Genomic DNA, 23,468 nt, shown 5'->3' on the forward strand with positions numbered 1-23,468 from the left:
CATCAGGACATTGAAAAAAAAAGAATTTTATCTATTTTGGGCAGTGCCACAAAAAATCTGGATAGGACAGGAATGAAAAATCTTCTCAAACGCAAACAAAATCTATTCGCAATCTTCTGCCGATTCGTCGGATGTGCCAGTCATGAAGTTCTGCCAAATTTCCATTCTTTCATCGAGCGAATAGTGCAGCTCCTCTGGCAAATTCTCAAAGCCCTGCTCCTGAATCTTGACTTCGGCGGTTTTCTCTTTCCCCAACTGATGAATATACTCCAGAATGCACTGCGGCTGTTCAACTGTCGCTTCACCATCTGAATTCTCGATTTGAGGCATTTCCTCAAAATCTGGAATTTGCTCTTCCACATCTTTCCACTCGATTTCTTCGACGAGCTTTCGTGCGTGGTCATTCAAAACAGTTGGCCTAGTGCGCTGCCATGGCATTTTGATCGGGATTACCTCCTTCTGTTTTTATGAGCATATAGTTTTTTTACATTTTTAAAATTATTTGTACCATTTCTGACTGCCCAAAGTCTTCGTCATTCAAGTCTTCGCTTTCGGTCTCTTTGTAAAGTTCTGGATATCGCTGTTTCATTCTCTCGTACATCTCTATTTTTTAAATTATTTTTATGTTTAATATTTTTTAATTAATTTTGATTTACTCAAATGCAGTTCTTTCAAATCCTGCTCCTTTTGCAGCTTCCATTCGATCTTGAGAGCTTCTTCAGCACTTTGTCCACCCTCATTCCTTTTATTGAAAATCAAATTTAAATAAGTTCAAAATCACAATAAATTTTTTTGAATTATTGTACCACGCCTCAGCCAACTTCCTCTCCTCGTCTTGAACAGGTCTTCCATCAAGGTAGCACAATTCTGGCTAAAAAAAACACAAAAAAATTTACGAAAATTTAAATGGGCAAATCTTACAAACGCCAGAATGACGGTTTTCCTGTAGTTTGGAATCACGCCTAAAATTGGATTGCCATCCAGGAACAAAGCTCTCATTTTCTCCAGTTTCGAGAGAACCTGAATAAAAAAATCAAATTTCCATTTTTTAAAACTGAGAAATTCACGTTTATAATATCAGGATCGGCTAATTTGTTGTGCGAGAGTCGAAGCAGTGTCAGAGAAGCGCACTCGGCAAGGTGAGAAATGTCTTCGACCTTTTCCAGGCTGTTGTAGCTCAAATCCAAACTGGTCAGGTTTTTCAGGCAGCCTAATATATTAAAATTAAAAGAGTTGCGGCAAGGAGTAAAAAATTCTTACTCAGATTTTCAGCGGCCTGGATCTTATTTTTGCTGAGATCAATTTTATCCAGCTGCTGGCAATGCTCTAAATTCTCAATTTTTTCGATGCAGTTTTCATTGAGAAAGAGCTGAGTCATCTGCTTGAGATTTCCCAGATTTTCTATTTTTCTGATCACATTGTTTTGCAAGTAAAGACACTTCAGGTTGGTGTAATCGTCCAAATTTTCAATTTGCCTGATACCTATTTCAAAAATTACATGAATCAAAAGCTCAGAATTTACTTTATCGGTCCAGGAAACTTTAATGTGATTCTCGCGTGTATTTTTTATATTACCTTGGTAGTGCAAATAAAGAATGTTATTTAAATGTGGTACAGAATACATCCCATCGCCATAGCTGCATACTTTGTAAAGGTAATCTTTAGTTATCTTGCCGCTAAAACGAAAATTATAATAATTTAAAAAGACATAATTCAATAACTTCGTCATAATCAACAAGAATAGATCGCAAAGAGTTTATTATTTATACTTACTCTGGAGCGCAGACAGGTGCTTTGGCTTTATTCATTTTTCCGTTTGACAACAATCGAAATACTGCTATGTATAATTTTCTACCCGTGTCTTATATATATAATATGCACCAAACGTTTCCATGGAAACCTATAAAGTCTTAAGTCATAGCTTTAATTCCCGCTACGAACAACCAAAATCCTCCCTCTCATTTTACACTACAGATGGCAGCACCACAGCACCAAAAAATCACTGCGGATGTTTTCCCCGCTCCTGATTGGTTTGTTTATCAGTTTAAGGTACAAGCACGAGACACTCAACAGATTCTCAACTAATAGCTTTCTGTGTCAGTCAGAATCCAGAATTTCCTCTGAATTGTGATTTTTGTTAGTGCACATACTCTGCTTTTGTGCTGCTGTTGGTCTTAGCGGATTTCTCATAATTTGCTGACCGGCTAGCAGTCAGGATGACGGACGCCAAGCCAAAGGATTCGTCGGAGCAGGAATTCAAACTCGAGCCGGATACCGAGTTGAGATTCGAAGTAGAAAATCCGGATAACAAATCGGAAAAAGTTGTGTTGGAGGTGTGTTTTTTGAACAAAGTTTTGTCCCTGCTGAAACGTGTTTGTTTTGCAGCTGAAATCGGGGCACGCTGAGATCTTTGGGACCGAACTGGTGAAGGACAAGCAGTACTTTTTCTGTTCCGGCGCTAAGGTGGCTGTTTTCACATGGCACGGTTGCACATTAGAACTGAAAGGCAAAACGGACGTAGCCTACGTTGCTAAAGAAACGCCGATGGTAAAATTGACTAATAAAAATTGAATGACCAGTCTTTATCGATGTTATTCATCAGGTCATGTATTTGAATGTACACGCTGCCCTGGAAGAGGTGAGGAAAAATTCAGAGGCTGAGGGGAAGAGAGGACCCATCGCCATGATCGTGGGCCCTACGGACGTTGGAAAATCAACGCTGTGCAAAATTCTGCTCAACTACGCCGTAAGGGCCACCCGAAGGCCGATTTTTGTAGACCTCGACGTCGGGCAAGGACAGATCTCCGTTCCTGGCACCATTGGTAAAAACAGTAGAATCACTTTGAAATTAAAATCCGACTAACTCGAGTTTTAGGTGCCCTGTTAGTTGAAAGACCTTCAGGGGTGGACGAAGGGTTCTCGCAACTGGCGCCGCTTGTGTACCACTACGGACACAACAATCCTGGCGCCAATACAGCTCTCTATAATACTGTAGTCACCAGTCTGGGAGAAGTCACGATGGATCGCATGAGGTCCAACAAAAAAGGTAGACAGGAAAGAAAGTTTCAAGTTTTGTTGAGTTTTTAGCAAAGAATATTATTCAAATTTCAGAATTTAAATTTACTTTACGTTAAACAAAAGTTTCTTTGAGGTATTATTTGGACTCATTTAAAAATAAAAGTAATCTAAATTTCCCAAATATACAAATTAATTTTTTCTGAACAACCAAAATGGAGCTACATGACCTAATAATCAGGCCACACAGTTAGAATTAATTATCTCCAACCTTTTCTGACCAATTAGAATTTTTTTTTAATTCGTGTGGAGAAACTCGATTCTGACGAAATTTTTTATTCAACACAGCTAACCACTCTGGAGCAATCATCAACACTTGCGGCTGGGTCAAAGGCGACGGTTACCACCAGATCCTTCACATTGCCCAAGCCTTTGAGGCCGACGTCATTCTTGTTTTGGACCAGGAAAGGCTTTACAATGAATTGGTCCGTGACATGCCCGACAGCGTGCGGACCGTCTTCTTGCCAAAGAGTGGAGGAGTAAGTGTAGTCCTTTTTAAACTCTCCCTTAGCTAAATAAAAATCCCTCTAGGTCGTGGAGAGGACAAGCAAGTCTCGAATCGATTCGAGGGACGCCAGGGTGCGCGAGTACTTTTACGGCACCAAGACCAACCTTTACCCCCATTCGTTCGACGTCAAGTTCTCAGACGTGAGGATCTACAAAATCGGCGCTCCGTCGTTACCTGATTCTTGCATGCCGCTCGGCATGAAAGCTGAGGATAACATGACCAAGCTGGTGCAGGTCACTCCAGGAATGTCTGTCCTCAACCACTTGCTAGCCGTCAGTTTTGCCACGGGCGTCGAAGAGGATGTCATCAGGACCAACGTGGCCGGATTCGTTTGCGTGTAACTTTTATTTTATTTTAAATTAATCTATGCATTTCTCATATTTTTTCTTGGTCTTATTTCCAGAACCGAAGTTGACATGGACAGACAGACAATGACTGTGTTGTCCCCACAGCCACGACCTCTGCCACAGACCCTGCTGCTGCTGTCTGAAATCCAGTTCATGGATAGCCACTGAAAGTAAGCGGTTTGGGGGACTTCGCTGAAATAAGTGTCCTTCAAACCTGTGCAAGAGATGAAAACCTCGTGAACAGTTTAGTGACTGTGACTGCGTAAAAGTGTGTTTGTATGATGTGTCGCTTCAAGACTAGTTCTTGTAAATTAAATAATTTTGAAAGTTGTTTATCAATTAGATTATTTGCAACGCCCCTTTCCTTTTAATTTCATTGAGAGTGTGTAATTAGAAAAAATGTGCAATAAAACGCGTTCTGATTAATGGCTTGAAAGAATTTATCAAGGTCGACCCTGAGAGGCGCGCACGTCGCGATCATATGTTTTGCAATTTTAAACTTTCTAGTGGATGCGACACTTCTTGCCACTTGTTCAAAATTTTTGAAGGAAAAATTCATTCTTTAAGACTCTTACCTCTAGAATTTAAATAGAAGTCAAGTATCTTAATCGAAATCATGTCTGAAATTCTCAGAATTCACCGTAAAATCGAAATGTACCTCTTTCCCGCCATCTTTTGAGCGCGAAAATGGCCGCAGTGCATGGCGAACGAAAAAAGCAAATAAGGAGGGTTTAAAAAGGAGTGGACGTGAAGCCGACATTATAGTTCTGAAACACGAAATTAAACAAATCCCCACCACCGGCTTAAAACTTTCAACGCTATGATCAAAGCAATGTTCTTCAGTGGTGGGAGTTTGTTTGCATTTCAAATCCCAGAACAAAAATGTCGTCGTCACGTCCACTCCTTACCTTACACACTTCTTTAACCTAGAGGCACACAGCACACAGAGAGCTAACACATCAATGGCTGTCACGAACTAAAGTAAGTGGGTGGTCGCTTGAGTGTCGAAAATGAGTCGAATTTCGATTTCGAGCATCGACTGCCGCGTGCCCCCCGCAGTCTGAGCCGCCAGGGTGAGAATTAACGCTCCGAAAGGACGCAACACGGCGTCACACTGTGGTTCTAACGGGCTGAAATGATTTCAGGTCGCTGCCATTGCTGCTATTTAGGTCTCGCACTTGCTCAATCGGCGAGATGAACGTGTCGCAGTGCTCGACGATTTCGTCCAGCAGCGCCGAGATGTGCCGCATCTGCCACTGCGAGGGCGAGCCGGACGCGCCGCTGATCGCACCCTGCTACTGCGCGGGCTCGCTGCGTTACGTGCACCAGGCGTGTCTGCAGCAGTGGATCAAGTCTTCGGACATCCGCAGCTGCGAGCTGTGCAAGTTCCAGTTCGTGATGCAGAGCAAGGTGAAGCCGTTCTCCAAGTGGGAGTCGCTGGACATGTCGCCGGTGGAGCGGCGTCGATTGCTCTGCAGCGTCGCCTTCCACTCGGTCACCCTGGCCTGCGTCGTGTGGTCGCTCTACGTGCTGGTCGACCGCACCGCCGACGAGGTACGCAAGGGCACGCTCGACTGGCCCTTCTGGACCAAACTGGTGGTGGTGGCCATCGGCTTCATGGGTGGCATTGTTTTCATGTACATTCAGTGCAAATCGTACCTGCGCCTGTGCCAGCGCTGGCGGGCCTTCAACAGGGTCATCCACATCCAGGACGCGCCCGAGAAGCCGCCGGGCGCCATCAGCCTCTCCTCGGTGATGGTGGAGCCACTGCCGCCGTGCGAGGCCAGCAGCCTCCTCGAACAGGGCGACCTCGGCACCCCCCTCCACCCCATCAACATCGTCCAGCACGTGCCGGTCGGCCCTCCGGACGTCGCCAGCAGAGCGTGAGCGGCCTCTCCACCACCTTCGACGGCCCCTTCGATTTTTTCGAGCATTTCGATCTCGGTGCGAGTGTAATTTCGGTGCTCTATACTTCGTTTTTTTGTTCTGGTTCTTCTAAGGTTGTGACCAATGTGAAAAAGGGCGAAGGAAGCACCTGGCATAATGTTGTCTATGTACTTGATGAGTGTTGATGTAGCGATGGACGTGTGTATCTAATCAATGCGTAATAATTGCGGTAACCACAGTTGTACTTAAGGGATTTTGAATGTTGAAATTTTTTAATTTCATTTGTGAAACTGGAAATACTGTTGGAACCTTTCGAATTGGCGAGCGCTGGACAGATAGTGACGTCATCAGTGTCAAGGCCGCTGATGTTTGGTCGAATTTCACTTGTGGCAGTGCAAATCGATTCCTGAGGGTCAGGAAGACACTAGAAACGCAAAAAACCGTCACTTTTGCGGTTTTTGGATTAAGAACGCCAGCAACCAATCAAAGAAGAAGAAGGGAAAGATTATCTCTGATTGGCCTGACTGAGACAGCAGCGCCACTGCGACAAGGCTGGTTAGCCTTGAATCGCTTCCGCTGACTGTCGCTGTCGTGGCGCTGCTGTCTCGATCTGGACAACTCTGAATGGTCCCGGCGTTCTCATAGGTTCACGCCAAAAACCGTCTCAGTAAAAGATTTTTAAAACTATAACTATAACCTATTTCGACCCTCAGGAATCGATACAATGATACTTTAAACCAAACATAAGCGGCCATGAAACTGACGACATCATACAATGGCCGCTCTCTTTGTCCAGTGCTTGTACAGAGGCTGATTCCAAAAGTACCAATGGCATTCAGATTTTCTTACATTGAAAATTAATTTTTTTGACATTCAAATGTCCTTTAACCGATTAGCTACGGAAATAATTATTCATTGTTCTGGTCCAAGCCTTCCTGTTATTTATTTACTTAAATTTCTCTTTTGCAGAATAACAAACTGTCTGTAATAATTCTTGACTGTACTTTTTTCTTTTGCCGACCGAATGAACTTAAGAAAAAAAAAGAATTAGTTGTTCGTGCCATTTGTACATCTGAGGTAAGCTGACTGACATTTTAGAATTTTTCTATATTATATCAAAATGGAAATTGTCGTCTAATGCTCAAGTAAACTGAGGCCATGCCAGTCAGTTTCCTTTTTGAAATCGTAGAATGGAAGTGATATGTTGGAGACTAATGTAATTGTAAAACTCGTATTTAATGGATAAAAAGAGAGGCTTGAAAACTATATTTTCCTCTGCGGATTAATTGTACGTTGAACATTGTTGTAGAATTTAGTCAAAAATGTGATAAAATTACCAACTTTTTCCTTGATGAACAAAACAATCCACATTTATCTTCTTGGTGCTTCTTCGTGAAAAAGTCGACCAAAGAACAAATTATTTAATTATGAATTATACATATTTTATTTCTTGAGTTCCTCTTCTCGACGAAAATCTTCTTAGACAGCGTAAATAAAAAAAATGAAGAAAATGACAAGCACAGTTCCTCGAGAAATCTGATAGTGAATTTTTCAGTGAGTGACTTGTTACAACACTTTTCCTCGATTGTTAAGAATTCGTGCTTGTTCGGTGAGCAACTTAATTTTATACCTGTACTTTTGAGTTGCGGAATAAAGAAACACGCTGGATTTGATTTGTGGAAATTTATTTGCAAAAGCTTATTCCATAAGCGAAAAAAATCTTTTGTTCTGTAAACCTCTCAGAGTATGAAAAGAACCAATCAGAGTAGCGAGCGGTTCACTGGTTTAAATTTTTTTTTAATATTTAAGCCTACGTCCACCACACAGCCGTAATTAGCAAACCGCTTCACTTCTCTGGATTGGCCGTAAGGAACGCCAGCCTGAGATCCAGACAGCAGCGCCACAGCGGTGGGTGTCAGTGGCCTTATGCCTTGTATCGCTTCCTCTGGCTTCTGCTTGCGTTAAATTAGTTCTAGCTAAAGTTACGGTTTTCCAAGTATGCGAAGATTTTAGGCACGTCGTATCGAATTGATGACTAATAGATTCGGCTCTCTGACATAATTCAGCTCTCAGGAACCGATAAGTGCCGTCAAAAATGAATTTCTTAAAATACATAATGTGTAAATTTCGTAAATTTCATTGGGTGAGCAACTTTTGAGCTGTGGAATGAAGGAAGACATATTGGAATTTAAATTTTTTATTAGCAGAAAACTAATTCCAAACTACTACAAAAACACACAAAATAGGAACGAAATACAAATCAGCATAATGCGCGGGGAAAATAAATGAAAAGAATTGAAAATTCAATCATCGAATGTGAATAGCTGCATACTGGAGGTAGTTGTGATCTTTGAATTTTTCCATACAACAAACAACTTATGCTACATAATAAATTACTACGGCTGTAATCTAAATTCGTCTCACCACATTCATTCACAAAATCCAAAATCTCTCGAGACGTGTACAATTGTTCTTTGAGTGTGTTTATTACTTTGAGAATATGAAACCCGTTCCAAATAATTGAATGAGCAGCGGCCGGGATTTAAAAATTTACTTGCAAATAAGTTCTAATGGTTTAGTGATGCCTACGACTTAGGCGAAATGTGGCGATTTTTAGTTTTTCTTTGCAAAAATTGCAACTCTTCAGTGTAAAAATCCTAGAAAAATCTGAATCTACGTTTTAAGTCTATAAGACACTCGTCAGCAATGAAAAAAGTTCAGTTCTTAGCTCTCGAATGATCTGTTTATTTGTGATGTGAGGGATATTATTAATACTTTAAAAATGCCAGTTTCCTTCTTAGAGAGACAAAGGGAGATCCGGGAATCCTCGCGGCACGAGCGAAACGTTCTGGTGGAGGATATGCACTAAATTGCGTACAAAATTATATTCAATGAGATCACGTTGTAAACTTGGTGAGCTGGTTAAAATTTGTACCGCCATTTTAAAGATCCTTCGCATCTGGCATGAAATTTGTGAGACCAAAATTCATCAAAATGTTTGATATTAATGGCACTTCTGGAATAGCTTTAGGTGCAAACGGTTACGAGATAGATAGATTCATCATCATCATCACACAATCTTTGTTCCAAAGGCACTTCCCTTAAATCCGACAAATCCTACAAGACTAAAATACAATACAAATGCACAGTATAAAATCTTGCTTAAAGTTAAACGGGCAAGAGATCCATGTTTCCTATAAGATAAAATTTTCGTCGCACCGTAAAAAAACATCTTAAAAAATAGTATGTACATAAAAATGAGCGTGTTTGTGATCAGTGCTTGCCGCTTGGCTTGGCCCTGACTAGCCGAGGGATGGGTGGTTGTACTTTTCGAAAGTACGCTGAAAGCACCTGCTATGATCGTGTACTTCCAAGGGAAGCCGTTAAAAGCAGGTAAAAAGGCGTACTTTTCAAAGGTCCCAGGGTTCCATTTGCTTACCACCCGGTTTTTTTCACCACTGGTTTTAACGGTTAGTACCAATCAAATTTCACCAATTTCTTGCGCAAGAATTGCGAGAAATGAATTTATTCCATTTTTCTCCTGTGAAAATCTAAAATTTGCTAAAATTTGAATGGTCAAAATACTACCGCAATTTCTCCATAAATTTATCTCAGACAATTTATTGACTCCAAGTCATGAGAAAAATAATTGAGGTGCAAACATTGCCTGCAAGAAACTGGTAAAAATAAAAAAACCGTTTTTAACCACTGCACTGCATTTTTTTTTTTTAAAACAAAATGCGAGTTTTTATGGCAACCCTGATAATGTCCCGAAGTACTATTTTCGGTTCCTTTTTCAAAAAAGAAGTACTTTTAGCCCATCCCTGGCTAGCCGACGAGCACATTACTGGTCATCATCAGGATAGGAGAGAGGCTCTGCTCCTGCAACCGCAGCTCCTCTGGTTCCTGCTGCTGCTGCTGCTGCTGCTGCACGGCTATCTCGCTCTTGGCCTTCTTGGTGTGCGTCTGCGTGTGCTTGGTCAAGTGGTCCTTGCGCGCGAACCGCCTGTCGCACAAGAGGCACGCGAAGTTCTTGTCACCAGAGTGCACCGCCTGGTGCCGCGTCAGGTGCTCGTTGCGCTTGAAGCCCTTTTTGCAAATATCGCAGACGAACGGTCGCTCGGTCGAGTGGCCGCGCATGTGTTGGTCCAGATGCTCTTTGCGCTTCAGGGTGGCGCCGCACGTGTCGCACCGGAAGCGCCGCTCCTGCTTGTGCGTGCTCATGTGCACCTCCAGAGCTTGTCTGAAACAAAATGGAGATGGAACGTAATGTCAGACAGGCAGGCAAAAACAGAATTTCTTACGGGAACCCTTGACACGATTTTTTAATTTATAAAAAAAAACTAGAATAATGGTTTGAAAAAAAAAACGATTTTACAGGCACTCGTAATAGTGAACCTTTCCACCATTTTGTGAATATAAGAAATTGTTTGGGTGAATTTGAGAGTAAATTATTGGTGATTTAAGACAGTCAAACCTTTTTGAAACAATTCACGCAATTTAGTTGCAAATCTGTGTATAAATTTTTAAACAAACATTTTGGTTTCCGGAAATGAAGAATGTAACCAAAAATTAACTTTAATAATCCAATATGGCGTTGATCGTTTCATTCTGGCGGCCAAATCTTCAGCTTGCCATTGGTAACCCATAAAATAAATAAGAAATATATATTATGTTATAAATTTTTAGTTATCTTTTTGTCTTCAACTCAAGTTCTGAAAATTTTAAAACTCCGTTACCGCGTTAGCCATGAAGCATTGGAAAGAATGTGCCCATTTTGTGACGCCATCAGTGTCATGGCCGCTGATTTGTAAGTAAATCTAGCAGTTACTTTAAAAATTGGCGTATCCTGAGAATCGATGACGTCATAAAATGGTCGCTCTCGTTGTCCTACACGATAGCCGATACTAATAATAATAACAAACTTCAACACATCTCCGATTTTCAGAAATGTCCACAACAAATTTTAATTTGCTGTCACAAACACATCATAGAGCCAAAAATGAGAATAATTACCTCTCAGGATAGCCGAGGCTGCACTCAGGGCAGCTGAACAATTGGCTTCCATCAGGGGCAACGGTGATTCTAATGTCGCCGGGTCGGTACCTGGGCTTCTTCACCTTGACCTTGGCCTTGCGGGGGCGTCGTTTCTTTGAGTTGACCTGGTCGAAGGTTTCTGTCACCTCCGTTTTCATCTCAATTTGGTTTAAGTTGACCGTGTCCATCATCAGGTGCTGGCTGGTGAGCTGATGCGCCGGGCCGAGATCAGTGTACTGGGGTTGCATTTGCGAGTCGTGCCACAACTTTTCTTCCAGAGGCTTTTCCTCCTCCTTAATTGGCCCAAGTTTGGACACTTCGTAAGAGCCGTCGTACTCGATGCGCCACGTGGCCTGGTGAGGCACCATCAGCTTGGCCGGTTCGATTGACGTCAGAACGGGCACTGCTGACCCGCTGTCCCACATCATGGCGTATTTGCTTGGCGATACCTGCAAGAGGGACAGCGCTGCTTGTGAACTTTGGAGGAAAAATAATCGAGGATTTGCGAGGGCTGGCTTTGTTTCAACTGTCAGCGATTTCTTCTTTAAACTGAGTCTGGGATAAAATGCCATGGAATTTACAGGGTGGGGAATTTTAGTTTTTTAGATACAGAGGGTCAAAGGTTGAAAAACAGGGCGGCTTCGTGTTACCAACCGAACAGGCCTTAACTTGAACCCTGGCTTTAGGGTAGTCCTCAAGCAGTCGATTTCAGCACTGCCTGGCGGGCTCTGTATTGGTTACCAGCAAGATTTACTCACCAATGTCGAGAGCTTTCAGAATCTGTATAATTTGACCCTTTAAAGGCCATCAGGGTGCTCAGGGAACACCCTGATGAGCCCACAATCTCATCCCTGATGACTTTAAATGGGTCGAATTAAACATATTACTCTGAAAGCTCTTGACTTGATCGTTTTAACGGTGTGCAGATCTTGCAGATCGAATCAATACAGAGCCCGTCAGGCATCGCTAAAGTGGCTACGAATAACAATTGCTCGACGGCTACCCTGACGCCAGGGTTCGATTTGAGACCTGTTCTGTTGATCTTCTCTGACCTCAGAGCAGGTTTCGAGGGTACAAATCAACCGATCGTGCAATTTGACTTTTTCGAACTGTACCCTGAACTCATCCTTTGACCCTGCTGAAAATTTCTTGGCACGTTTCATACACTTGAGGCAATATTTCTTCCTTGACTTGGATAAAAATTACAAGGCTGTTTTTCAGCTTTTCTTCAAAATTTAATAAACTAGAAAATTACTCAAATTTGAGAATTTCCTTAAATTATTTTCTAATTGACCAGTTGCATAAACCCTTAGTTATTGAAGCCGCCAACAGATGGCGCAACCACAGACTTTCTTAAAAAATTTGTTTTACGCGGTTTTAAGGCATTTCCGCTGCGTTTTCAGACTCAATCTAGCAATTTTGCTTTTTTTAATTAATTTGCTTTTTTTGACGTGCTGAAAACCAATATCGGTTCAGCCATTCGCCGTAGAAACGTTGGAAAAGATGTTTTTATTTCAAAAAATAGTTTTTCACGATTCTACGGCGATTGGCTGAACCGATTTTGGTTTTCAGCACGTCAAAAATTAGCAAATTAATTGAAGAATGCACAGTAGCTAGATTGAGTCTGAAATCGCAGCGGAAGTGCCTTAAAATCGAAAGTCTACGGTGGCGCCATCTGTTGGCGGCTTTGAACATTTAGGGTTTATGCAACTGGTGAATTTAAAAAGTTATTTGGAGTTTAGATATGCATGCGTCATTTGATGTTCTAGCTTCTTTAAAATTCGCGATAATCTCAATTTAGTAAGATCCAAGAGGCATAAGTAAATTTTCCCTGAAATTTAACAGGGAAAGCAGCCTGACAATCCTGAAATTTAACCCTTTGAACTCATTCATCTCTACAACACGCTCGCAACATTCCACAAAATTCTACAGGACAGGTGCTGACCATTGTAATGTTTTTTCTTCAACAGAAAGAGCATAAACAAGAATGATCGAAATCCATTGTTTGGTATTTCAATGGGACGAGTAGTGGGGGAGGAATTTTTTCAATAACAAGTGGTTTACCTGAAGGCTAGGGGCTGCGGTGAGCTGTGTTATTCTAGGTGGACTCTGTTCTGGCGGTCCCATCACGTACTGGTAGCCACCGTCAGGCCCCACAGTTGCCACCATAACTGCCGTTCCTTGCGTTCCGAGCAATGAGTCAGAGTACTTGTTGAACTGATGCATTGGTGGCAGCGTATTTCCCTGGAAGGGTAGGCCACCAATGGTGGTGTAATCCATCGTGGACCCCTTTAAAGAAATAAAAAAACGTGACTTTTAAAAAATTGCGTGCAAACTGTTTAGATCTTTAATTTGCGGTTAAAAACAACTTTACAGATCAACAATTAAGAACTAGCGATTTTTTGACTTTGTATCAAGATGTCTAAATTTTTTGAGAAATTTGGCAACAGTTTATCTCTAAAATCAGGACCGAAGAATTTCAGATTTTGCCAAATTTTTCGATTTTTTTTTGCTTGATTTCGATCCATCTCGTCGCGATCTATCCAACGGCACGATAGCTATGAGGAAAAATTCCCTAAATTGTGTAAGAATTCGTTATTTTACAGTAGGGAGCCACTTCTCGCCGCTTTATCAGCCGATTTTCTCAAAAATTTAAACGGCAAAATGGGAATTATAAGCTTTTTCCTAATTTTTAGATAATATTTCAAGTAAAGGCAAAAATTTCGTAAGAAATTAGCTTAAATTAAAAGTCGAAATTTAGGAAGGGGATTTTATTTGATGAAATAACTCCAATTTCGCAAAAGACGCAACAACGTGAGGGTCATTCCGAATTTTTTGGGACTACCATTGTGGTTTCTGATATTTCCATAGCAAAATCCAACTAAAAAAAACATTTTTCCGTTCAAATCCTCAAAATAAAAACCCAACAGAAGGTCGTGATCAAAGAAAAACATAGTTTTCCATTCAAAAACAAACAAATAAGCGTGCTCAATGAATAGCGCCTGTCGATACCGAAGGTTTGCAACGTGCACTACACACATGCGTACTGTGCAAAGCATAAAATTCACGGAAAAGAGTTCATTTCAGAGAAATCGTACCAAATTGATAAAATCTCGCAAAAAAAATAATTAAAAATCATAAAAATTTGACTGAAAACTGTGGTTGGTAGAATAATATTAGTAAACCGTTTGATGTGAGTCTGTTACCAAGCAGTAAAGTTACTGGGCAGTTCTGGTAACAGGTAGGTGAGACGCGAACAATGCTTTGCGAATAAAGTCGAATTTATATGAGCACAATGCCGCGTTCTCCTCCAGATTAATAGAGTGGAAAATTATGCATCGAATGACACTAGGAAAAGCCAGATTCCTTACCTCGTTCATTTACAAATCACCATACAGACTGCTTGAAAACAGGACTGTTTCCAGTCACGGCCACCATTAAAACTTCAATAAGGAAGAGAACGCTGCCATAGTTGAATGTTGTTTATACGTAGAGGCGCTGCGATCGACTTGTGACTTCGGCCGGCCGATAGCCTCAACCGTTTCACCAGCCAATCAGAGAGTAGCAGATTTGCTAAAATTTTATTTTTTTTGTTTATTTCCAACGGAAATGTATGGTTTTACTGTGAAAATCAAATGAAAAATTATTAACAAGAAATTGTTTAATTTAATATTAAAATCATAAAGTCAAGATAAAATTAATTTGTATAATTTACGAATGAACTGGGTCACGAACTCAACCGATCGTAACCGATAGAAAAGGAACAGGAAAGAGCGCGAATAGGAAGGAAAGACGTAAAGAGCATTGAATAAAAGCCAATGAAATCACACAATATGCATGACCTTGAAAATAATATTTGAAAATAAACAGTGGTGATGGTGATGATTTAGGAAATTCAGACAGTTTCGGCCTTATGTAGTAATCTTCACCAGAAAAATGTGTAAGTAATTCATACATATGATCATAAAAATAACTGTAGAAATTGTGTCAAAATTGTTAAAAATTTATTTTTGTTGCTGATCAACTGCCAATAATGCTTTAAACTTTAACAGCTTCTCCAAGAAGAGCGACGAGTGGATTAAGTAGAAGACCAGAAGAAGGAAGGATTATCACGAAAAGGATATTAAAAAGCATAACATTTCCTGGTTCAACGACCACATCGATTGAAAAGTACATATATTATAGATATTTTCATTCCAGTTTCTCTAAGCCATTATTATGATATTAATTACTTTCAGGCCGAAATGTGCACCTTTAAAATTCACCATCGACTACTCTCCAGTGTCGAACTTCATGAAAGGTTTGAGAGACGAAGGGCAAATCGCCAGAGCTATTTTAAACCCTAGGAACAAACAGAAAACTCCTGAAAATCCAACAATTAAGAAATTTAGAAGAAAGTGTTGTTCTAAGAAGAAAACGTCAGACGCTGGTGTTCGAAAGAGAATGAGCTGTTCGTCGGTTGAATTAAAGAACGTGAAAGCCTTTCGTGCCAAAAATCGGACAGTGAAAAGTGATGAAGACCCTTCACACACATGTAATTGCCCCAAATGACCCCATAGAGACAAACTATTTATTCATTATATTTTAGGCCAACATGAGTACCAGCTGAACAGCCGCCTTCTGCCGCAACCATTGCTGTCGAGCCCAGCGGGCCAAAGCATGTGCCGACTCTGCAGACTTCCATTGAATCACGCTTCATCCAGCAAACACTTCCTGCTGACCACTGAAGGCACGCAAGAAATACCTGACCCTTACAAGTACAAACCAAAGCTGCGGCCGCTGAAACATCGACTGATAGCAGAGGCCCCAACCTTGAGCTACATTCCGCATTTCCGGCAAAGAGTGGGTAAACTTCTCAGACCGTGAATAAAAACGACAATTTTTTACCATCGACAGTGGATAATTATTAAAAGTTTAATTCACAAGAACAACTACTATTTGAAAATGGAAATGAATAATAACAACAACTATTCACTGCTGGAACATTCACCCTCCGAAAGGGTGAAGACTTTCTTGAGCTTCTGCTGCGTGTCGACGTCATTGTCGCTGCTGCTGAGCGAAAAGTCGATGTCCGTATTTAACACGGGTCTCTCCTCTTTGACGCTCTTGGTCATCAGCAGAGAGCTCAGGGTTGGACACGGAACAGCCGTTGCGCTTGACTCTTCAATGATGTCCGCTTTTGTTTTCTTTTTCTTCGCGTTTTTCTTCTTGCCTCCAGTTGCGGCATCATTCTCTTTGACATTCCTGGTGATTCAAGAATAAATTAGATAAATACAATAAATTAGATGACACCTAGATTTAATTTTTTGATTATTTGAAGGTGGAAAGAAAGCTGTTTTTCGGACAATGATTGCGGCCAGTTGGTGGGATCATCAATGATCTGGGTGCGTCTATAAATTAAAAAAGACCATTGAAAACAACTAGCAAGAACAATCCTTAACAGCCAGGACACTGATGACGTCGCAAAAAAGCCGCCCTTTTTCTGGGGATAGCTAAAAAGGCAGTTGATGCCATGCCAATCTGACTGTCAGAATTAATAAAAATATACATTTTCTTAAAAATTAACCTTAAATAGTAAAATTTTAAGACTCCAAATTACTTGTCTGACTGTTCAGCTTCGTTATCCTTGGCTCGATACTGTCGTGGTTTCTTTTTGGTCAGGGTCCGCTGAAGAACCATTTTCTGATGGCTGATTTGAGGGAAAATCGCTGCAAAATAATAATTAAATGGCAGATAAATGTACAAATCGCGCCAATTTACATTCATATTTGAGCAAAGCCTTCTTTGCTGCATTCATCTCAGCTTGTTGGATGCTGTGCCCTTCTGCAGTGGCCAACCTTTCGTCTCGGAAGTACACAGCCACCGTGTAAACCCTGGTATTGGTTGGCCCAATGCACTGGACGACTCTGTTTATTTGGAAAACCATTATTGATTAGGTTTTAAAATCTCAGTGACAGGTTTACTTGTAGTAAGGAATGTCAGGTTCCTTGCCGTCCATTGTGCGTAGTGTCAGACAACACTGCTGAAGTTTTGACTTAGGATCGTTCCAGTCTTGGTTCAAAATGAACTGGCGCAGGCGTGGGAAGAAGCACACGTTGCAGAAGGTGGTGCAGTATTCCAAATTCTGTCAATTGTCAGGAATATTATTTTAACCAGAAAAATCTTTTCTTGTTTGTGGTGTTTAGAAAAATTAGTTAAATAATTTTTTATTTTTTCAAAAATAAATCGGCAGTAATTTTTATAATATTAGGAATAAAGGTCAGTAATGTCAAAACAATCTACAATCGTACAATCGCAGTGAAAAACGGATTTTTCAATTTTCGGCCTGCAATTTAAGTGATGATTGAAGATAAAAATTGAAATTTGGCAATATTGAAATATAGCGGTGATTTAATTTTTAAATCACTAACTTTGTCGACGTAGAGAGCGCCTAGCAGCGCTTCCAGGAGATCAGCCCTGTCTTTGGTTTTCAACTCCGATTTAGGATTAGAGTAAATGGCAAACTCAGTGAGTCCTATGTCGTCACAGACTCGTGCCTGAGTACGATTGTTGACCAGAGAACTTCGCAAGAGCTAAAAACAAAGATTAACACATATATGACAAAATATAAAAAGAATCAAAATTACCGAAAGATGGCCTTCATGGTGGTTAGGGAAATGCTTATACAAGTAGTTGGAAGCAATAAGTTGCAGCACTGTATCACCAAGAAATTCCAGTCTTTGATTAGATCCCAGAGTGATATTATTGTATCCGATGCTTCTGTCTGTGAAAGCTCGGGCGAGTAAACGAATGTGGTTGAAAGGAATGCCAATGTGGTCCTCTTCAAATTTGACAAGTTTCTGAAACAACAAAATATTAAAATTGGTTAGCAGCATTTTTGAGTGAGTGTTTTCGTTGTTATTACTACCAAAGGAAGTGAGATATCATGAAATCAAGTCCAGAATTGAGTTTTTCATGGTGAAAACAAACGAAACGACACCAAGATTGCTCAGTTATGACCAAAACCTAATTTAAATAAAAAATTGCACTCCCGGGGGAACATGGGGTAGGTCTCAGACCCCAACCATGACCTCAAAAAGTCAAAATTTATAATTTACATTCGAATTTGGGTAATTAGCTGGGCCAAATTTTCACAAAAATCGATCAATTTTAAAAAAAATCTATTTTTACTGGGCAAATAAAGCACACCTGTAAAGTCAAGTGTTTCGGCACCCAGTGCCGATCTCCGCTAGGTTCCTCCTGCTGCAGCGGGTGTTTTGGATACCTGATCCAAACGTTGGCAAGAACGCCGTCTCCCTTGAAGAACGTCTCGGAAAACACCCGATCGGCAATCTTAAAAGAAACCCCGTTTCAATACAAACAGAGACACAAAATTATTTCATCATTACATCGATGCCACCGTCGAGGTAAAGGGCGCCCATCAGGGCTTCGAAGCAGTTGGCCATGGCGTGGCGAAGCTCGAGATCGTGGCAGAGGTCGGAGCCGTGCGCGTACAGCATGTACTCCTCCAGGTGCAGGGTCTTGGCCAGAAGGGCCAGGTGCTGGTTTTGCACGATTGCAGCTCGGTAAGTGGCCAGACCACCTTCCTCCAAATCAGGAAACATGAAGAACAAGTGAATGGAAGACACGAATTCAACGACGGCGTCGCCAAGGAACTCGAGACGCTCATTGTGCGTGATGTTTGATTCTGTTTCGGCTTTCCGCCCCGGCAGGGACATGATACTAATCAACGTTTTGATGCCTGTGTGTCAGAAATAAATAAATTAGTCAGGAAAACGGTTTGCAGCAATTCAATTATATCACCTCTTTTTCTAGTGTTTTGATAATGGATCCTACGGTCTCCATATTCAGGCTGACGAATTCCACAATTGGTCAGGGAATTCCTGGCGTGATCTGGGTTAGTTCCAAAATTTTCCCTGCAAATTAATTTATAATGTCAATCACTACATGAATTTAAAAAAAACTACCTAATACAAAATATTTAATTAAATTTCCGAGAGTCAAAATGAACAATAATTTCAACTGGTGGTCCATGTTTAATCTCACAAAATCAAACATTTTCAAAGGAAAAGTTTCATGTACAAATGCGGAGCTTAAAAATTTCATCCCCTATATGTATATCAAAGCAAGTTGCGAATTTTAGCGGAAATCCTGAGCAAACGACGCGTTTATTCGCGGGGAGGCGTACTTCTCAGCCAGAAACTAATTCCGGCCTGTAGGTGAATAACAAAAATTAAACTAGACTTTAAAATAGCGGAGATTTAGGGGGCAGGCGGCGGCAATGAGGCCTACAACACGCAGACTTTTAAGGTGAGTCTGAATAGCTTTGTATTTTCAACCCATATAGGAGCCGAGATTTGTGATATTTATATTTTTTGTTTTCAGGGCCCAGGCGGGCCCTGTGGTCCTGACGGTGCTGATTATAATACCAATCGATGCCCCTCCGTAAGGAGCGTCCGCCCGTGTGCTGTTTTTCAAACTCGAACCATTTTTGAATTTTTAAGATTTATTAACCCCACGATTTTTTCCAAACGGAGCAAACTTTAAAGTGTTTTACCGAATCTAACGCACGCAATGGATTGCCGATGGTCTGGAATCCAATTTTCATATTTTTCGCGTGTAATTAATAAAAAAAAATCCGTTTTTTCTTTTCTCGTGGTGCGTATTGTGCAAAAATGGTTTTCTCTTTACTAAAATTAAGCCATTCATCTGATCGTTATTATTCACCTGTATGATGGATGGGTCAACGCAAGCTGCAGAAGGTATCGGTTTTTAAACTGGTAGTTAATGATCTTCTCTAACTGGTCGACCGACTTGTGGAAGCGCAGGTGGCAAACAAGCACTGGAAGGACCATGGCGTGCTGCACGATGTCCGCCATGATTCCAGTGCGATAGAAACCCTCGGCAGAAACGGCGACGGTGACATCTCGCTTCATCTTGTTCTGCATTCGCATTTCCTGCAGACGGTCCTCTTTTACTTTCAGGTTGTACTTCTCCTCAGACGACGGCTTGGGAGAGTTTGCAATCAGGTGACGCAGCTTGACATATTCTCGCCACTCCCGATTATATCTAAAATCTAATTGCTGCAATTTTAGGACTAGATTCAAGACAAATAAATACTCTGCGTTTCCGGCGTAGCTCAGCTGCGGCGGGCGAATTCCAAAGTGAACGATTTCTGGGTAGGTGAGGAAGTCCTTCTTGATCTTTTCCCTGTCCAGTTGGTCCACTCGAATAGAACTAGGCTTCAAACCAGGGTTGGTCACGATCATTCCTATAAAATCATGAGTTATTTCGATATATTTTTTATTAAAGAAATCAGTTATACCTTTGACTTCGTCTGCAACATTGAGCCACTCGGTTTGAGATTTATTCAAATATTCCAGCAAATCTTCTTCATTTACGAGCGGCCGGTTTTTATCCAACAGATATTTCATAACCTCACTCATGCACAGGAGAGAAATCCCGTTCTCTGCAAATTTATATAAGCTGTACTCCTATTTAAAGATAGTAGTTTAAATACGTTACCAGGCAACTCTCGCACGAATCTAGGGAAGAAGTGGAATCGAGGACAGCCGTCAGGATCATTGTGCGCCTTCATGTTGAAATCGACCAGTTCCAACATCTCGACAAATAAATATTGGTCTGCAATAAAAGAGAAATAACTCATTTGATTAAAATTCATGACATTCCAAAAATGCTTACAAAACAGGTCAAGTTCACGCATGGTGAAATTGTACGGCATATCTTCCTCGATATACTCGATCGTGTACTCGAAATTGAATCTGATGACTTTGCAAACAGGCAGGTTGCCCACAGGATAGTGCGAGAGCATGGAAAACCCTTCGAATAAGTACTCGTGCCCATCATGACTGATCACAGTGGGCAGTTTTGTCTGAAATGAATTAATTTAAATTATTTGATTTCTTGATAATTATTATTATCATTATTACCAGGAAATTGGTAGGAGGAGAAATAGTTATTCTGTAGTGATACAGTCGTTCAGCATTGTTCGAGTCAGGATTGCACGCGGGTAATGGCTCCTCACCGGCGTAGATCCCATGGCGAATGCCTGACCGTCTGGAACGCATGCTGCACCTGCACAGGGGCCCATCATTCATCTGCAAAAAATAGTTAAAAAATGCTAATTATGTTTAACCGTGATGTTTTTTGGTATAAAAATCCCCTTGACGAGACAAATCGATTGATGGGTAATTTTTTATTTCATTGCTAGGATTCAAAGAGGTTAAACTGGATCGAAAATTGAAAATTATTTGAATTGTTGGATGCAATAAGCATTAGATTGATAAAAAAATTTGTTACATATAATTAGCAATCTTAAAAAAGGGCCTTGCTATTGTTAATATTCAAAATTTTCAATTTTATCCGATATTTTCAGCGCTTTTTCACCTGGAAATACTCATAATAAAGCGATTCCTTACCTCCCCAGCATCATTGAACCACAATTCCGCATGCAGTCGGTCAGGATGTTTCTTCTTGTGCTCCAGCTCTCTCAAGCTGCACTCTCCCTCGTCTTCAGAGCTTCCATCGTCATCGTCATCCTCACTTTCTGAACTATCACAGTCATCTTCTTGGCAACCTGTTCAAAATAAAATGTTAAGATGACCAGAGCTAAAATTGATAAGTCACATTTGTGAATGTGTAGCTTTTGCTTCCGTTGCAGAGGAGGATAGGCGGGCTTGCTAGCCCTGGTTTTCTTTCCCCGTTGTATCAGTTCCTCCTCGAACTGCTTGCACAAATCAAGCTGGCGCTGAGTGGGTTGGAACACTCCTCGAATGTACTTGTAGTACTGTTCAAACGGCGTGGAACTGACGTACAAGTACTTTTCAGCACCTTTTGAAGCATTATCTCCATTTCTAAAGCATTCAATTTAAATTAAATATCAATCTACAAATTTGTCTCCTTCTACCGCTCCTCCCCTGCCTCTTTGGGAATATCTGTTTCCTTTTTGTTCCGGTTCTGATCTTGCTTGTTCGCAGGCACAGATTGACTTCCGTACGGATGCACTCGTCCCACGGGCCTTTCCTTCGGCCTGTTGCTGGAAGACCTCCGATCTCTTTCAGGAGTGACTCGCCGAGAGTACCTCGACCTGGAGCTGCTGCTGCTCGGTGTCCTCCTGTCTGGGCTCCTGCACAAAAAGATTAATTTTATAAATTCTGATAAGTGCTGGAATTCCCACCTTCTTCTAGAACTGCTCCAATTATCTGGGCTTCTGCGTCTGGGCTGAGGACTTCGACCTCTGTTAGAGCGAGGACTACGACTTCTGCGCCTTTTGTACTCGTGAGATGACCTAAAAATTAATATTGTCCTTTTTATTGAAATAGAAATACGTTTTTTAGGAGGAAAAACGATAAAGAATGTAAAAAAATTAACATTTGACTGCCAAATTAAACAAAGAGACCTTTCACGAGAGTAAGAGCTCCTCCGAGGGGGCGACTTTTCAAGATCTGGCTTCAGGAGCATCTTCATGATCTTCTCTGCCCTTTCTGCGCTAACTTTGTAGCCATCCACCTCAAGGTCGGATTTTCTTTTGACACCCGTTGAGCTCATCGATGGGGGAGCTTGATTGATTGCTGGGTAGCCCGGTGGAGGAACTGAAAAGTTTGGAGGTGTTCCTGGGTAAGCACCGTAAGAGGTGCTGACAGTCGTGTAGTGATGCACCTCGGTGAAGCGATTCTGCTCGCTTCTGCTGTTGCTCGGAAAGTACTCGACCCTCTGGGTAGTTTGAACCAAATAGGACTGTGACGGCGCCGGTGGTGGAGTGTCGCCACTGCAGTAGGGCCAGTACTCATTGCTTTGGCCGTCAGGGTAAGACATTTCTGAAAATTAAAAAATAATATTGCAATATTAGTGAAAATATTACACAGAGTTTTTATCAATATTGGTAAAATCATGATTTTCTGATCTTGAATTTGCCTCTGAACATTTCCTCAACAGAAGATTGATTATGTAAGTTGATCGATATTTTACTTTTAGATATATAGACAAACCAATGAAATAATTTACAGTTTGAAATGTTGACATCAGAAAGTAGATTGAACATTTTTTATCACAATAAGGAGCAAAAATCAAAATAGGACCAAGAAATAATACAATATTATCAGTTTTTTGCTAAATTTCTCGTAAAACTAAATGGTTTACTAATGATTATTTCGCTTTATTTCGATTCCTCTCTTCGCGCAATGTGGGGTAGATACAATATTATTTACTTCCCTTTATTCTTCCTAATATTTATGATTTTCAATGCTCACCTGGGCCTGATAGTTTTTTCTAATATTTCAGCTCGTTCGCGAAATTTCCATCTTTTTCGTATGTTTCAACTGTTTGCAGTTGAGTAGCGACTATTCAAATATTTGCATCTCGGCAAATTATACAATTTTATGGTTGCTTTTATCCTGGTACACTTCTCCTAAGTCCTAACTTCGAAATATCATGTGTTTCTGCATGCAGAGAGAGATGCGCGGAGGAGGGCAGAGACGAAAAATAGCCGGTTTGTTTATCTTCTATTGAACCGCGAAATTCAAATTACAATTTGAGGGAGACTCACAGAGATTCGGAATAAAATTCACCCTCTCCTTCAAATTTGTGTTAATTTC

At 41.0% G+C, this 23,468-nt stretch overlaps 6 protein-coding genes across 8 annotated transcripts; 3 read left to right on the plus strand and 3 right to left on the minus strand.

The window, feature by feature from the left end:
- Positions 1-82: 82 nt before the first annotated feature.
- Positions 83-1,933, minus strand: LOC135935662 (dynein axonemal assembly factor 1-like). Of its 3 annotated transcripts, none has more exons than XM_065478151.1 (9): positions 1,774-1,933; positions 1,576-1,676; positions 1,261-1,482; positions 1,068-1,210; positions 922-1,002; positions 807-871; positions 657-742; positions 509-603; positions 83-459 (listed from the first exon to the last, which is right to left on the minus strand). In XM_065478151.1, the coding sequence occupies exons 1-9, from the start codon at positions 1,806-1,808 to the stop codon at positions 103-105; spliced, it is 1,185 nt and encodes a 394-aa protein (XP_065334223.1). In that variant the 5' UTR covers positions 1,809-1,933; the 3' UTR covers positions 83-102. The 3 variants fall into 3 exon arrangements, with proteins under 3 accessions (XP_065334223.1, XP_065334222.1, XP_065334221.1); XM_065478150.1 differs by having other exon boundaries at positions 83-456; positions 922-1,020; positions 1,774-1,932; XM_065478149.1 differs by having other exon boundaries at positions 922-1,020; positions 1,774-1,932.
- A 131-nt stretch (positions 1,934-2,064) lies between these two features.
- cbc (crowded by cid) lies at positions 2,065-4,263 on the plus strand. Its single transcript, XM_065479688.1, has 7 exons — positions 2,065-2,333; positions 2,386-2,547; positions 2,603-2,822; positions 2,876-3,046; positions 3,364-3,554; positions 3,607-3,920; positions 3,987-4,263. Exons 1-7 carry the CDS (start codon positions 2,217-2,219, stop codon positions 4,096-4,098), a joined length of 1,287 nt encoding a protein of 428 aa, XP_065335760.1. The 5' UTR covers positions 2,065-2,216; the 3' UTR covers positions 4,099-4,263.
- Positions 4,264-4,780: 517 nt separating this feature from the next.
- LOC135936407 (E3 ubiquitin-protein ligase MARCHF8-like) lies at positions 4,781-7,490 on the plus strand. Its single transcript, XM_065479205.1, has 2 exons — positions 4,781-5,003; positions 5,076-7,490. Exon 2 carries the CDS (start codon positions 5,125-5,127, stop codon positions 5,815-5,817), a length of 693 nt encoding a protein of 230 aa, XP_065335277.1. The 5' UTR covers positions 4,781-5,003; positions 5,076-5,124; the 3' UTR covers positions 5,818-7,490.
- A 1,757-nt stretch (positions 7,491-9,247) lies between these two features.
- LOC135935400 (zinc finger protein with KRAB and SCAN domains 5-like) lies at positions 9,248-14,371 on the minus strand. The gene is made up of 4 exons (XM_065477681.1): positions 14,226-14,371; positions 12,919-13,143; positions 10,834-11,303; positions 9,248-10,060 (listed from the first exon to the last, which is right to left on the minus strand). Exons 1-4 carry the CDS (start codon positions 14,232-14,234, stop codon positions 9,646-9,648), a joined length of 1,119 nt encoding a protein of 372 aa, XP_065333753.1. The 5' UTR covers positions 14,235-14,371; the 3' UTR covers positions 9,248-9,645.
- Positions 14,372-14,635: 264 nt separating this feature from the next.
- On the plus strand, positions 14,636-15,757 carry LOC135935402 (uncharacterized). Its single transcript, XM_065477682.1, has 4 exons — positions 14,636-14,794; positions 14,907-15,024; positions 15,093-15,388; positions 15,443-15,757. Exons 1-4 carry the CDS (start codon positions 14,791-14,793, stop codon positions 15,718-15,720), a joined length of 696 nt encoding a protein of 231 aa, XP_065333754.1. The 5' UTR covers positions 14,636-14,790; the 3' UTR covers positions 15,721-15,757.
- A 64-nt stretch (positions 15,758-15,821) lies between these two features.
- On the minus strand, positions 15,822-23,290 carry drosha (ribonuclease 3 drosha). Its single transcript, XM_065477680.1, has 21 exons — positions 23,124-23,290; positions 22,274-22,691; positions 22,052-22,162; positions 21,782-22,000; positions 21,502-21,728; positions 21,294-21,451; positions 20,805-20,972; positions 20,557-20,746; positions 20,380-20,496; positions 20,180-20,323; positions 19,975-20,125; positions 19,582-19,923; positions 18,658-18,770; positions 18,243-18,595; positions 18,043-18,186; positions 17,481-17,693; positions 17,265-17,426; positions 16,818-16,978; positions 16,615-16,760; positions 16,454-16,562; positions 15,822-16,098 (listed from the first exon to the last, which is right to left on the minus strand). Exons 2-21 carry the CDS (start codon positions 22,687-22,689, stop codon positions 15,822-15,824), a joined length of 3,921 nt encoding a protein of 1,306 aa, XP_065333752.1. The 5' UTR covers positions 22,690-22,691; positions 23,124-23,290.
- Positions 23,291-23,468: the final 178 nt, after the last annotated feature.

The sequence above is a fragment of the Cloeon dipterum genome, chromosome 2, assembly GCF_949628265.1.
Source record: "Cloeon dipterum chromosome 2, ieCloDipt1.1, whole genome shotgun sequence".
NCBI classification, from domain to species: Eukaryota; Metazoa; Arthropoda; class Insecta; order Ephemeroptera; family Baetidae; genus Cloeon; species Cloeon dipterum.